The sequence below is a fragment of the Grampus griseus genome (assembly GCF_964374135.1).
Source record: "Grampus griseus genome assembly, chromosome: 3".
Classification (NCBI taxonomy): domain Eukaryota; kingdom Metazoa; phylum Chordata; class Mammalia; order Artiodactyla; family Delphinidae; genus Grampus; species Grampus griseus.
The window spans coordinates 71,873,419-71,887,017 of NC_139019.1; the positions used below are offsets into that span (position 1 = coordinate 71,873,419).

At 35.1% G+C, this 13,599-nt stretch overlaps 1 protein-coding gene across 2 annotated transcripts in view; it reads left to right on the forward strand.

Annotated features, from left to right (window-relative positions):
• POLR3G (RNA polymerase III subunit G) overlaps window positions 1-13,599 on the forward strand; it is a 38,856-nt gene extending 25,257 nt beyond the window's left edge. The window contains exons 6-8 of one of the 2 annotated variants that reach the window (XM_082652533.1): window positions 5,370-5,452; window positions 9,367-9,513; window positions 13,476-13,599. In XM_082652533.1, coding sequence (XP_082508659.1) covers window positions 5,370-5,452; window positions 9,367-9,513; window positions 13,476-13,562 — 317 coding nt within the window. In that variant the 3' untranslated portion in view covers window positions 13,563-13,599. The remainder of the gene's footprint in view (window positions 1-5,369; window positions 5,453-9,366; window positions 9,514-13,475) is intronic. The other variant, XM_082652534.1, reaches the window with a different exon arrangement.

Sequence of the window (13,599 nt, forward strand, 5' to 3'; positions counted from 1 at the left end):
GAAAGACTTTTCAATTATGTAGATATTCTCATTTGCATATTTGAAAGTTTTAAAATGATTATACTGGCTATATTTTAAGTTTTTAACTAAAACATTTGGAACTGGTAACGTTTGGGAACTGTCGAATAGAACTTTATGATGTACATAAAATATCACAGTGAAACCTTCTGTTGTGTTGTTCTTTCATAATTCCACCGAATACAAAGTTGTTGAGCATCTACTATTGCCAGACACTGTGCTAAGAGGGATAAAACAGTGAGCAAAGTAGGAGTAATCCTCGCCCTCACAGAGCTCACAGTCAGTTGGAGTAAAGACATTAAACGTAACACACTGTCTTCACTGGGAGGCCAGGGAAGGGTTCTTTGAGGAGGTACAATTGAACTCCAGATTGAAGGACGAGTGCTAGCTTGCTAAGATGAGGTTGTGGGAGAGACATTGGAGAAATTGGGTTTTTTAATGTGTTTTTATTGTTGAGTTTTAGTTCTTTGTATATTTTGGATGATAGTCTGTAGGAAAAACACTCTTGCTGGGTGTTTGTCCTTTCCTGTCACACCACTACCACATTCACAGCAATTCTGACACCAGATGTATGGAGTTTTTTCCTGCACATCAAGCCATTCTCTGTAACACCAGCTGTGTCTCCTACAATTTAATTCCGTTCTGACACTAACTGGAGTTAGCACAGACCCCACAGATTAAGGGCTCCGTCCCAGGAGACTACTCCCCACTACAGATGTCAATCACAAGTATAGTGTGTCTTCAGGTTACCCACGACTTTTGTCTGAGTTGGCTACAAATCAGAGGTTCCCATGCCCTCCACCCCCAACCTTGGATTTGATTTGCTAGAACAGCTCACAGAACTTAGGGAAACATTTACGTACGTTTACCAGTTTACTATATAATAAAGATTATGATAAAGGATACAGATGAACAGTCAGGTGAAAAGATACATAAGATAAAGTCTGGAAGGTCGCCAGTGCAGGAACTTCAGTCTCTGTGGAATTGGGATGTGGCACCTTCTAGTACATGGATATGTTCACCAAGCCAGAAACTCTTGGAACCACATACTTTGGGGATTTTTATGGAGGCTTCATCACATGGGCATGATCAATCATTAACTCAATCTCCAGCCCCTCTCCTCTTTTCCAAGGGATGGGAGATGAGGCTGAAAGTTCCAGGCTTCTAATCATGGCTTGATGTTTATGATAACCCACCCCATCCTGAAGCTGCCCAGCAGCCCACCAAGTGTCACCGCCTTAGAACAAAAGACACTCCTATCACCCAGTAAATTCCAAGGGATTTAGACACATATTAGAACAACAACAAAAAGACACACTATTGTCACTTTAGGAAGTTATAAGGGTTTTAGGAGTTCTGTGCCAGGAACCAGGGGCTGAGACCAATATATATTATTTTCTATTTCACACAGTCCTTTTTCGAATACGTCTTTTGAAAACATTTTCTCCCAGTCTGTAGCTTGTCTTCTTATTCCTTGACAGTGTCTTTCATACAGCAGTTTTTAATTTTAATGTAGTCCAGCTTATCAGTTCCTTTTTTCATGGATCCTGCCTTTGGTTTTGCCTCTCAGAAGTCATCACCAAGCTCAAGGTCATCTAAATTTTCTCCTGTTATCTTTTAGGAGTTTTATAGTTTTGTGTTTTACATTTAAGTCTGTGATCCATTTTGAGTTAATTTTTGTGAAGGGTGTAAAGTCTGTGTAAATTCATTTTTTTGCATGTGGAAGTCCAGTTGCCTTTTTCTGTATTTATGTGGGTCTCTTTCTGGGCTCTCTATTTGGTTTCGTTGGCCTATGTATTTATTCTTTCACCTATACCACTGTCTTGATTACGATAGCTTTATAGTATGTTTTAAAGTCAGATAGTGCCAGTCCTCTAACTTTGTTATTTTTCTTCAGTGTTGTGTTGGCTATTCTGGGTCTTTTGCCTCTCCATACATACAGTAGAGTCAGTTTGTCGATTTCTGCAAAATAATTTACTAGGATTTTGATTGAGATTGCGTTGAATTTATAGATGAAGTTGGGAAGAAATGATACCTTGAAGATATTAGCTCTTCCTATCCATGAATATGGAATATCTCTCCATTTATTTAGTTCTCTGATTTCATTAATCAGAGTTTTGTGGTTTTCCTCATATAGATCATTTTGTTAGATTTTTACCTAAGTATTTCATTTTGGTGGGTACTAATGTAAATAGTACTATGTTTTTAATTTCAAATTCTACTTGTCAATTGTTCATATATAAGAAATCTATTGATTTTGCGTATTAACCTGTATCCTATAACCCTGCTATAATTGCTTATTAGTTCCAGGAGTTTTTTAGCCAGTTCATTCAGATTTTCTACATGTCGTCTGTGAACAAAGGAAGTTTTATTTTTTCCTTCCCAATCTACATACCTTTTGTATCCTTTTCTTATCTTATTGTATTAGCTAGGACTTCCAGTGAAATGTTGAAAAGCAGTGATGAGAGGGAACTTTCTTGCCTTCTTCCTGATCTTAGTGGCAGAATGTCAGATTTTTATTATTAATGATATCAAATTTTTCACCACTAAGTATGATGTAACTATAGGGTGTTTTTGTAGATATTCTGTATCAAGTTGAAGAATTTCCCCTCTGTTCCTAACTTACTAAGAGTTTTTATCATGAATGGCTGTTTGATTTTGTCATATGCTTTTTCTGCATCTATTGATATGATCATGTGATTTTTCTTCTTTAGCTTGTTAATGTGATGGATTACATTAATTGATTTTGGACCAGCCTTATATCCCTGGGGTAAATCCCCCTTGACTGTGGTGTATAATTCCTTCTACACATTGTTGGATTGGATTTGAGAATATTTTGTTGAGGAGTTTTGTATCTTTATTCATGAGAGATAGTGATCTTTAGTTTGCTTTCTCATAATATGCGTCTGATTTTGACATTAGGGTAATTCTGACCTCATAGAATGAGTTAGGAAGTACTCCTTCGACTTCTGTCTTTTGAAAGAGATCCCCCTCCCCTTTTTAACAGCTTTATTGAGATATAGTTGACATATAATAAAATGCACATATTCGAAACATACAATTTGGTGAATTTTGACATATATATTTTAAATGGAAGTATTTTTATTTTGTTTTATTTCAAAGCTACAACATATAAGAATATTTAGCTTGATTGAGAACAGAATTATTATATACTGAGATCTGATAGTTTACCTGCTGTCCTTTATACCCTTGGCTTTTCTTAGACAAATATATTATTTTCACAATAAAATAACATTTGCTTGAATGATACTGGTCATGTCCTAGTGGATCACAAATTTTTAGCAGACTTTAAAGAGCTGAAAAGAATATATCTGATTTGGAGGAATTAATGTTCAAATACATCCCACCAGCTGCTCATCCCTAGAATCACATATATACATTGATGATTTGTAAAAGCTTCCAGTGCATCAGGATTTTCATTTGTTGAAAACGAAAACAACAAAACTTTCTTTTTCCATTCTTCTTAATATTTTTATTTCATATTGTATAATTTTTGTGTTATGTTCCTGGTAAGCTTATACTCTCTCTTTTGTTAAAATGGCCTCCCCTGATTTACATGAAAGTAGCCAATACCAAAAGAGCCAAAGACTGAAAAAGTTTGTTTCTTGAAGAACCAGCTATTGGCAGGTGTTGAAAGAAACAAAAAAATTCAAATATATGCATGTATTTGGCCAAAGATGAAAAAAAAATTCATGTAAATGTTTTGGGGTTGAAACAGTCTTTTAACAACTTTTCATAATTAGACACTTCTTTCTCAATTATAAATAATACATAGCCAGAATTGCTGAGTAGACTTGAATATGCAACTGACTTTCTTGGCTAAGAGATTAATAATTTTTATAAGTTTATTTACCTGACCATGTTCTATAATATCCATTTAACAGATTTATGTGTATGAAATTTAAATAATTTGATAAAAACTCCTTAGAGAAAAAGACTTCTTGATGTAAGTTACATTCTTAGCTAGTGTTTTCTGGCATCAATATTATATATTGAGAGCTTGTTCATATATGATATTTTATGTGCTACAATTCAGATTAAACAGTCTTTGCTCTCAAGGGGAACAGAGATAGTTACCCGTCATTAAATCTAACTATTTTTTTTATAACTTTTGTTTGAGCAAAACCTCACTAATATGTATGTTTGGGAGGTCTGAACTCAGTGACTCCCCAAGGGGCAATTTGGTATCACATAATAAATTGTAAATTCCATCAGTTATGGGTCATGCACCACAATCTAAAAATTTCTTCTTCTATAGGTTAAATGTTAATCTTTAACAAAATTACATCTTTCTGAGCCATATTTTCCTCTGTTACCAAGTAATTTCTAGGTATTTAGTTTGATTTTGGGAAAGAATGGTAATACTTTTTGATCACCATGGGACAATTTTGTAACATATCATAGTGTTTTGTTAACTGACTAGCAGGATCTATATGTGAAACAATTCTTTATACCCTGCAGTTTCACATTAGCCTCAAAATGCAATATTTTTGATACAGCTTAAAAAATTTTGTATCCCAAAGCTATTAAAACATTTTATTTATATTGCTTTGAGTTTTCAGATTCATATGATGTGTGTGTTCCATTTAACTATTTTAATCTTCATTACAAAGATAATGCTATGCTGCCCTGAATATAACCTCTTTCTCATCTCTTTAACCACTGGCAAATACATATTTATTCTACACTTGTATGTTTTTTAATTGAAGTATAGTTGACTTACATATTATATTAATTTCAGATGTACAACATAGTGTTGTGATAACTTTTATACAACATGAAATGATCACCACTATGAGTCTAGTTACCACCGATCACCATATAAAGTTATTACAATATTATTGACCTATTCCCTGCACTGTACATTACATCCTCGTGATTATATATTTTATAACTGGAAGTTTGTTTTTTATTTTCCCAAACCTGGTACGATTGCCCTATTTAAAATTTCCTGATGAGTGAACAGGAAGCCAGTGCAGATGATACATTTGTGGGAGCCTTTCACTGGCCCTCTAGTGCTTCTACCTGAGGGAACATTGTCGCAGTTTTGGCCCTGAGGACAGTAAATGCCAATCCAAATTTTCAGTAGAGATATCTGGTTGCAGTCTTAGAAAATATCCTATTAAGTGATTATCGTTTACTCCTCACCATGGAAAATTGGTGATGTGTGCTGATTTATTTTGTTCATTCTTTAGGAAAATTAATTCATCCTGCAAATTATGTGTGCCTGGTATGGCATACCAGCATGCTAGATGGCATATTAAAAGGCGAAGACATTTAATATACAATTGCTGTTATAGAAAAATGTGTTAACAGTGGTTTTACTTCAGCAGGCCCCAAATCCAAAAAGGCAAAAGATACAGGCAAAGGCACTTCACTCACTAATACTGCAGATGTATTGAAGAAAATTGAGGTAAGGTTTTCTTCTTATTATAAGAACAAACTGAAAAAATGTCATACCTCTTTTTGTCTTCTTCCACCTTAACACCTTCTCTCTCTTTTAAATAACGTGTACACTTGGCAGAGCCAAGCCCAGCATACAGGGTAACTAGCAAGGTTTGAACATTGTTGGCTGGGAGATATGGGGGCTCCATTCTGTCCTCTCTACGACTCACCTGTCAGCTTGCCTCACCTTTTGTCACCTGACTCCTTTCCCACTCTATTCCTCTTTTCCCCTTGCATTTGGATTATGCATGGGAAAGAAACATGAATGTATATCTTTAAAGATCTCTCATTTTTTCCTCTTATTGGTATATGTGTATTTTTAATGCTTTTCTTCTGCTTTATGTTTAAGTGTAGAAGATTCTATTGAGGGAAAATCCTATCTTATGGCACTAATTTTTATATCTTTATTTTTTAATATTTCAAAAAAAAGATGTAAAATTAAAAAGATGAATAAACTAAAAATATGCCCTCCCATCCCTGTCCCTAGCCATCCATTAAATTCCTCTATTTTAGATGGCCAGTGTTACCAGTTTCTTATATATCCTTCCAGAAACATTTTATGCATAGAAAATACAGATTTTTTTCTTTTTAATGACAAAAAAGCAGCATATTGCACTGTTTTGCCTCTTCACCTTATTACTTAAAATATCTTGGCAATGTTTCCATGTCAGTCTGTGAAAGAGTTCCCTCATTCTTTTCTTTTTCTTCTTTTTTTTTTTTTTGGCTACACTATAAGAATGAACCATAATTTATTTAATCAGTAATCTATTGATGGACATTATGTTTCATCTAGTGTTTCACCATTATAAACAATGCTGCAGTGAATCCATGTTAAGTATGTGATTTCACATGTTTAGGATAGATTTCTAGAAGTAGACTTGTTAGGTCAGCTGTTATGTGTACTGTATAATATGGAAAATATGGATAAATATTGGCAGATCATTCTCCAATGAGGTTATACCAGTTTATTCCCTTTATTCCCACTATCAATGCGTGAATTACCTTGCATTGATGGTGATGGTGATGGTAATGATGATGATGATGATAATGATAGCAGCTAGCGCTTTTTGAGAACTTTTTAAATAGCAGGCTCTTTGATGAACTATTTACATCCATTATGTGCTTAAGGCTTCATAACAACAAAGAGAGATGGGTATTATTATTCCTTACTTACCGATGAGGACGTCAAGCTTTAAAACTTTTACTTGCCTGGCCAAGTTGGCATAGCTATCTGGTAACAGAAACTCATCTTTTTAAATTTTACTTTTGACCAGTACTTGAGCTGAAGATAACAGGTCTGAAAATCAAGCCAGGAGGATTGTTGAAGGAATAGCAATAACTGTCAGGTTTTACTGTGGTGGAATGATGGATGGAGTTGCAGAACTAGCCATCTTGTATTGATTGAACACAGATTCTGACTGTTCTTAAAACTTCCTGGAAAGAAGTTGCTAAGATGACATGGGCTATAAGGAAGATAGATCTGGACCTCTGGATGTGGTTTCTCATCAGAACAAGTTGTATTTCCTTATTCCCTACATTTAAACACCTTTTTTCATTACACACTTTGTTAAAACTGGAATTTTAAATCTAGAAATCCCAATGAGTTAGCAGCTTTATTTAATAGAGCAAAGTTAGCTTCTAGATGACTCCATTATTGTTCATTTCTTCAGCAAAAGTAGTTGCAAGTTTTCCTTAATGAAACTTCTGTGATGGAGAGGGGATGACATCCAGTCAAATCTCATGGTTATTGTGTGAATAATCAGACAGCAGTAAACTAATATTTGAGCTTATTTCTGTATGACATACAGGTGGCTCTGTGAGTGGTCTATGGTATTTAAGCTAGAACTGTTAACTGTTCATAATTCAACTGTTTTCAAAGTGTTTTCACATTGTGTTATTCACATTGTTCTTTAAATAAATCCATAAAGTAGTAGGGGTAAATAGTTGTATCTCACAGAAGAGAAAATGGAGACTATTAAGTAAATGAATTAAAACTAATATCTTAACACAAAAGGAATAAAGTGATGAGACAGTGTGTATGATATCTTTTTTCTAAATTTCATAAATCTGATATTTGTTAACTGATTTAGGTATTTTATTGGTTTGATTTAGGTCTATGTAGTAGAAATAAAGTTGAAGTTATTTATTTAAAGATAATTGAGGTGGCAGTAGTGGAAATCAAGACCTCCTAGTCCCTACATAGCACTGAATGAATTCTATATTTAAAAATATTTTTACATAACTGGTTTAAATAACTCTGTTGCTAATTATTAACTAATAGCTAATAGCATGATTTTTTCAGATGTAGCGTATACCTTGCACAGAGTTAAATAAGTATAGCACTACAGTTCCCTTTTAACTATACAATCTTGTGGGTTGTAGACCTTTTTACTAGGGTTTGATTAAAATAGAAAAGAAAAAAATTTCATATCTTAATTAACATTAATATGTCATCATTATATGTATGTGTTTTTATAAACACTTAAAAAATCTGTAAATACTATTTTCTTTACATGCAGTTTTCCAAAGGGATTGCCAAGTGTTAAAAATTGCACACATTATATTGTAGGAATAACTCATATAAGGTAACATGGGTCAGTATGAAGATAAATCATCTTATGTCTATTACCTTGGTCTTATTTGTTCTACCTAAGTGGGGTAAGGTGACAGGAAGGGTAGAGTTTGAATTTTGATTAAAAATTGAGACTATCTGATGTAGTCTTTCATTGCCTTTGGTTTTCTTAAATTCAAATTTGAATGTAATTAAAAGGATTAAAAAAATATTTAAGAACCAAATGGAATAGTTAAGTTGTAGTCACACCAAATACAAAATATGTTTTCTCTCTGTATGTAATCTACAGAGCAAATATCTTATAATAGGGTAGAGTATTTACAGATTTATGAATTAGTGTTCTGATTACTGATTAAGAATAATAGTGTTTTAGTTAAAGTGATCTTATGCATTAATTATGAGTATTAATATATGAAATTATTGCTGTCCCCCACCTCCTAGAAAACTGGTGAAATTCTGTCACTTGTGCAAATTAAGCCTAGAACAGTTTAGCAAATGGATAGTAATGGTAATAAAAACAGGTCACTTTTTATCAAATGGAAAAAATTATTGGTAGTCACAATAGAAATATAAAGATGTAATCTTAAAGTTAAATCTCTGTCTTATGAGAAGGTGGCAGTGGTTTTAACAAGGTGGATAAGTGGAGCCATCAGGTAATCAAAGTTTCTCTAACTCTGCATCTCTTCTTTGCCTGCATTCTTAGAGTTGCTAATAATTGCTAATATTTACTGAAATTTGAGTTTTAATCTCTCTTTTCTTAATGTACCTGCCAGATACATTAAGAAACAAAAATCCTTGGAAATGGGAAGTAAATAATGAGGGAGAATAGAGATAAGAACATGGATAATCTGCAAATAGGATGACTTGATATTATTTTAAACAGTTTCACTTAGAAACTAAAACATAGACATTTTGAAATGTTACCATTCCATTCTCTTTTCTCCTTTCATGTTTCAAGGAAAACAAAATAACATTCTGAAAGTGCTTCTCCATAAACAGAATCAACTCAATATTTTATAAGGAGGTAGGATAGGAATCATAAAAATAAAGCATTGGGCAGCAGAGCTGATATCACAGCATGACTCAAGACCCAGTTATGAAGTAGCAAACTCAGAGAAAATACCAGTGTAATGACAGGCCATTTAGTCCCATCTTTCTTGAGTTAACTCACGGTGTCCTAGGTGGTGGCCTGGAGGCGTCGGTAAGGGAGGGTTAGAATTAGGGTGATAGGTAGCTGTTCTCTTGAGGTTGAGCAGGCAAGTCAGAGTCTAGTGGTTTCCATTTAAATTAATGAAGTTCATTTATACCAGGAATTGGAAAAGAGAGGTGATGGTGAAAAATCAGATGAAGAAAATGAAGAGAAAGAAGGAAGCAAAGAGAAAAGTAAAGAAGGTGATGATGAGGAGGATGACAATGCTGCAGAACAAGAGGAATATGACGAAGAAGAGCAAGAAGAGGTAATGGTCTATTCTGGGAGAGTAACAAAGCTAACTAAGCTTAAGGATGAGCTAATATGGTATATAATTAAAGTAAACCAACAAACCAAAACCAAGTTGATGGGAACCAGGGGTATATTATTATCACTGGCATCAAGTTCTTGGTACCAGGAGAATTATTATAGCATTGAAATTATAGTGATACCAAATGGAATGTTGGAGGTAAAAGTAACTTGATAGGCAAATTTGAAAGTGGAAGTCCACAAGTTAAGGAAATTGATCAGATTAGTTTAAGATCTATATACATACAATTTTAAGTCAGCAATAAGGGAATTAAGGGTTTAGTCACATAGGTTTGAGGGGGTACTCTGCAATACCATCAGGTTTTAAATCCCAACGTGCATGTGGACACTATCAGAGAACATTCATAATCCAACCTCAAGTATCTCAGTCAGAACTCAGTGTTTTAGATTTGGGATTTCCAACTTTCAGAAACATGGTGCATTTCAAAATAAGCTGGAGTCAGTCAAGCAGGGTAAGTTTGTTGGTCACGGCCTCTTTGGGACTTTGTAAACGTCTCATGCATTAACCCTAGGCTGAGAGTTTCTTCTGCATTGCAAGTGACCATTGTCTTCACTCCATTTCAGCTTCTCACACCACACTCTGAATCTTTTTTTTTCACCTGAATTGCTCCACCTGAGAAATCTTTATTATATGCTACAAGTACTTTACATTAAATTTTGGATTCCTATAAAATTTATATTGGTGTGCAGTGAGGGGGTACAGAAGCATTTTTATCTGTTTCCAAGTGGTTAGCCAGTTGCCTACCTCATGTACTAAATTTTCTTTCTGCATGGATTTGAAATTCTCTTTTATCAGCTATTAGATTCCTTCACCTACTTAGATGTATTTCTGGACTCTGTTCCATTGATCCATTTCTGAACTATCACTAAGATGTTCCAATTAATAGAAGCTTCTGATTATTTGTTAATATTTTTAGAGCATGTTACCCTTCTTTTTCAGAATTTTCCTGAATATTCTTTGGCTTTTGAAATGCTCTGTTTATAAAGTCTACTTGAGTTGACCTGTGTTGAAATTTAGATCTGTCCTAACAAGAACAGCAAACATTAGGATTCTAGTAATTTCAGAATTCTGTATTGGATCTTAACAGAGTCCAAAACACCACCAGTGGGTTTATGTAACTATATTTCATTTAAAAAAAAACAACCAACTTTCTACTTTAATAAAGAAAGGATATATATTCTGAGTGTGAGCCTGGGTGAGTCTGGGTATAAGCAAGCTCAAAGCCTTTCCAGATTTAAAGTTACTCTTTGCTCTTTCTAGCAATTAACTGATTAATGAAAAATTACTGCTAATTGACTCACCTGATGTATATTGAGGATTTAAAGAGCATTTTGTTTTGAAGAGTAAAGTGGAGCGAATTATCTATGTAACACCTACATATAAAATTGAGAAAATATAGACTTTTTTCTTTCTGCAGTCTTTTGAGTGTTACAATTAAAGAAAAAAGCAGGGGCCCAAATGAAGCCAAGAACCATTTAAGCCATCAATTTCAACAAGTTCTCACTTTGTACCAATCTTTGTATCAAGATTACTAATCTCACAAAATTACCTAATGCGCATCATTGAACATACTTGGAGGTGCTCATGTCTAAACACAAGTGGCATATGCTCAATTTGAAATACAGTATCTCCTCCTTACTCATTTCCACTTGTATGTACAAATTGGCTAGCTTATATTTTCACACAAGTGTCCTTGCCAAGATCTCACTTACAAGATGGACTCACTTGAACTCTCAACCATGCCACTTGTCCCTGGTACATGGCCTCCGGATTCAGCCAGGTTTCCAGACTGTTGGATTTCTTGGCACCAGAGAAACCAGGCCAACTTCCTAGGGTCTTAGCTGGATACAGAAAATTAAAGTGTTTAGGGAGGACAAAGTAATGAAATACATATCTGAATAATACAAGTTACCTTTCTTATATTATTTATATAAATCTATATATAAAATCCCACCATGCAGATACTAAAAAAGGTGATATCCAGGAGACTTTCTTTTGAGAATAGTCCCTATTTCTTACTCTATCATAATTTCTGATGTAGATAGTAGAGATGTGGAGATTAATTTGGGGGGGGGTGAAGTAGAAGAGAATAGCTTTATTGCTTTGCTAGGCAAAGGAGGCCACAGTGGGCTAATGCCCTCAAAACTGTGTATCCTGGAAATTAATTTTTTTATGGCAAATTTCAATCATTTACAAAAACTAGTGACTAGTAATATAAACACCTACAGACTCATCACCTAGCTTTAACAATGATCAATTCATAGCCAGCCTTTCGGCCACTCTTTCATCCACCCAGTCTGCTCCTTTCCTCCCCACTTCAAGCCTGCAGCTGCCTTGGATTACTTTAAAGCAAATCCCAGGCATTATATCATTTCATCCATAAATATTTCAGTATGTACTCAAAAATAAGGGCTCGGGCTTCCTTGGTGGCACAGTGGTTGAGAGTCCGCCTGCCGATGCAGGGGACACGGGTTCATGCCCCGGTCCAGGAAGATCCCACATGCTGCAAAGCGGCTGGGCCCGTGAGCCATGGCCGCTGAGCCTGCGCGTCCGGAGCCTGTGCTCCGCAACGGGAGAGGCCACAACAGTGAGAGGCCCGCGTACCACAAAAATAAAAAAATAAAAAATAAGGGCTCTTTAACAACATCACAATATCATTATCATACCTAACACAATAAAATGTAACTCTTTAATATCATCAATTATTAAACCAGTGTTCAAATAGTTTTGATTGGAAAAAAAATTTTTGCTTATTCCAGTTGGAATCCAGCTGCAGTCCATACACTGCAGTTGGTTAATAACGCTCTTAAATTTCTTTTAATCTATATCCAAAGTAGATTTTTAAATTTTTGATAGAAAGCAGAAATATCTTGAGTCATTTACACAGATAGTAGTCTTACTCAGCCATAAGAATTGGAATGTTCCCAGGGGCTTAATCCCTCTTAATTTATAAAGGAACTGAGGGGCTTCCCTGGTGGCACAGTGGTTGAGAATCCGCCTGCCAAGGCAGGGGACACGGGTTCGAGTCCTGGTCCGGGAAGATCCCACATGCTGCGGAGCAGCTAAGCCCGTGTGGCCACAACTACTGAGCCTGCGCTCTAGAGCCCGTGAGCCACAACTGCTGAGCCCGCGTGCTACAACTACTGAAGCCTACGCACCTAGAGCCCGTGCTTCTCAACAAGAGAAGCCACTACAATGAGAAGCCCGCGTACCGCAACAGAGTAGCCCCCGTTCACGGCAACTAGAGAAAGCCCGTGCGCAGCAACGAAGACCCAACACAGCCAAAAATAAATAAATAAAACAAATAAAAATTAAAAAAAAATAAACTGAGGGGCCCTAGATGTAATATAATATGGCATCTTCTGCATTTGATTTAGTATCTTGAGGTCTTTTCGTTTGTTTGTTTGTTTTTTGGTAGGAAGCAAAAATCACTCTGCTTATGCTCAGCTATGCATTGTAACTGGAAACCTCAGTTCTGGTGTAGTCGAATGAATGTTAGTATAAATTGGCCTCGTTTCTTGAGTGTTTGTACATTTGTTTGGAGTAAGTGTTTAGTGGTTTAACTAACTAAACCATGTATCATCCCACTAAAGTAAAATGAATGAGATGTATAATCCTATTAAGGTGTAATGGGCATCCGTTTATGTTCTCTCAGCTAGTTGGTGCCTGAGAATAGTAGGAGATGGTGGTCTTGAGGAAGAAAGCACAGTTAGATATGTGAAAGTTAATGTGTGTTTCAAGCATTGAAATAACAGAGACTTCTTTTAAGCGTGGCATATTTTCTAATTACCTAACTTTGATATTTATAAACTTATATTAAAGGGACAGCCTACATTATGTTCTTTAATGTTACTACTCATACTTTTAATGTTTACTGAGGAATATATCATTTCACTTAGGAAAATGACTACATTAATTCCTACTTTGAAGATGGAGATGATTTTGGTGCAGACAGTGATGACAACATGGATGAAGCAACCTATTAGCTATGAAATTTCTCAAAAAATATTTTTATGATACAGC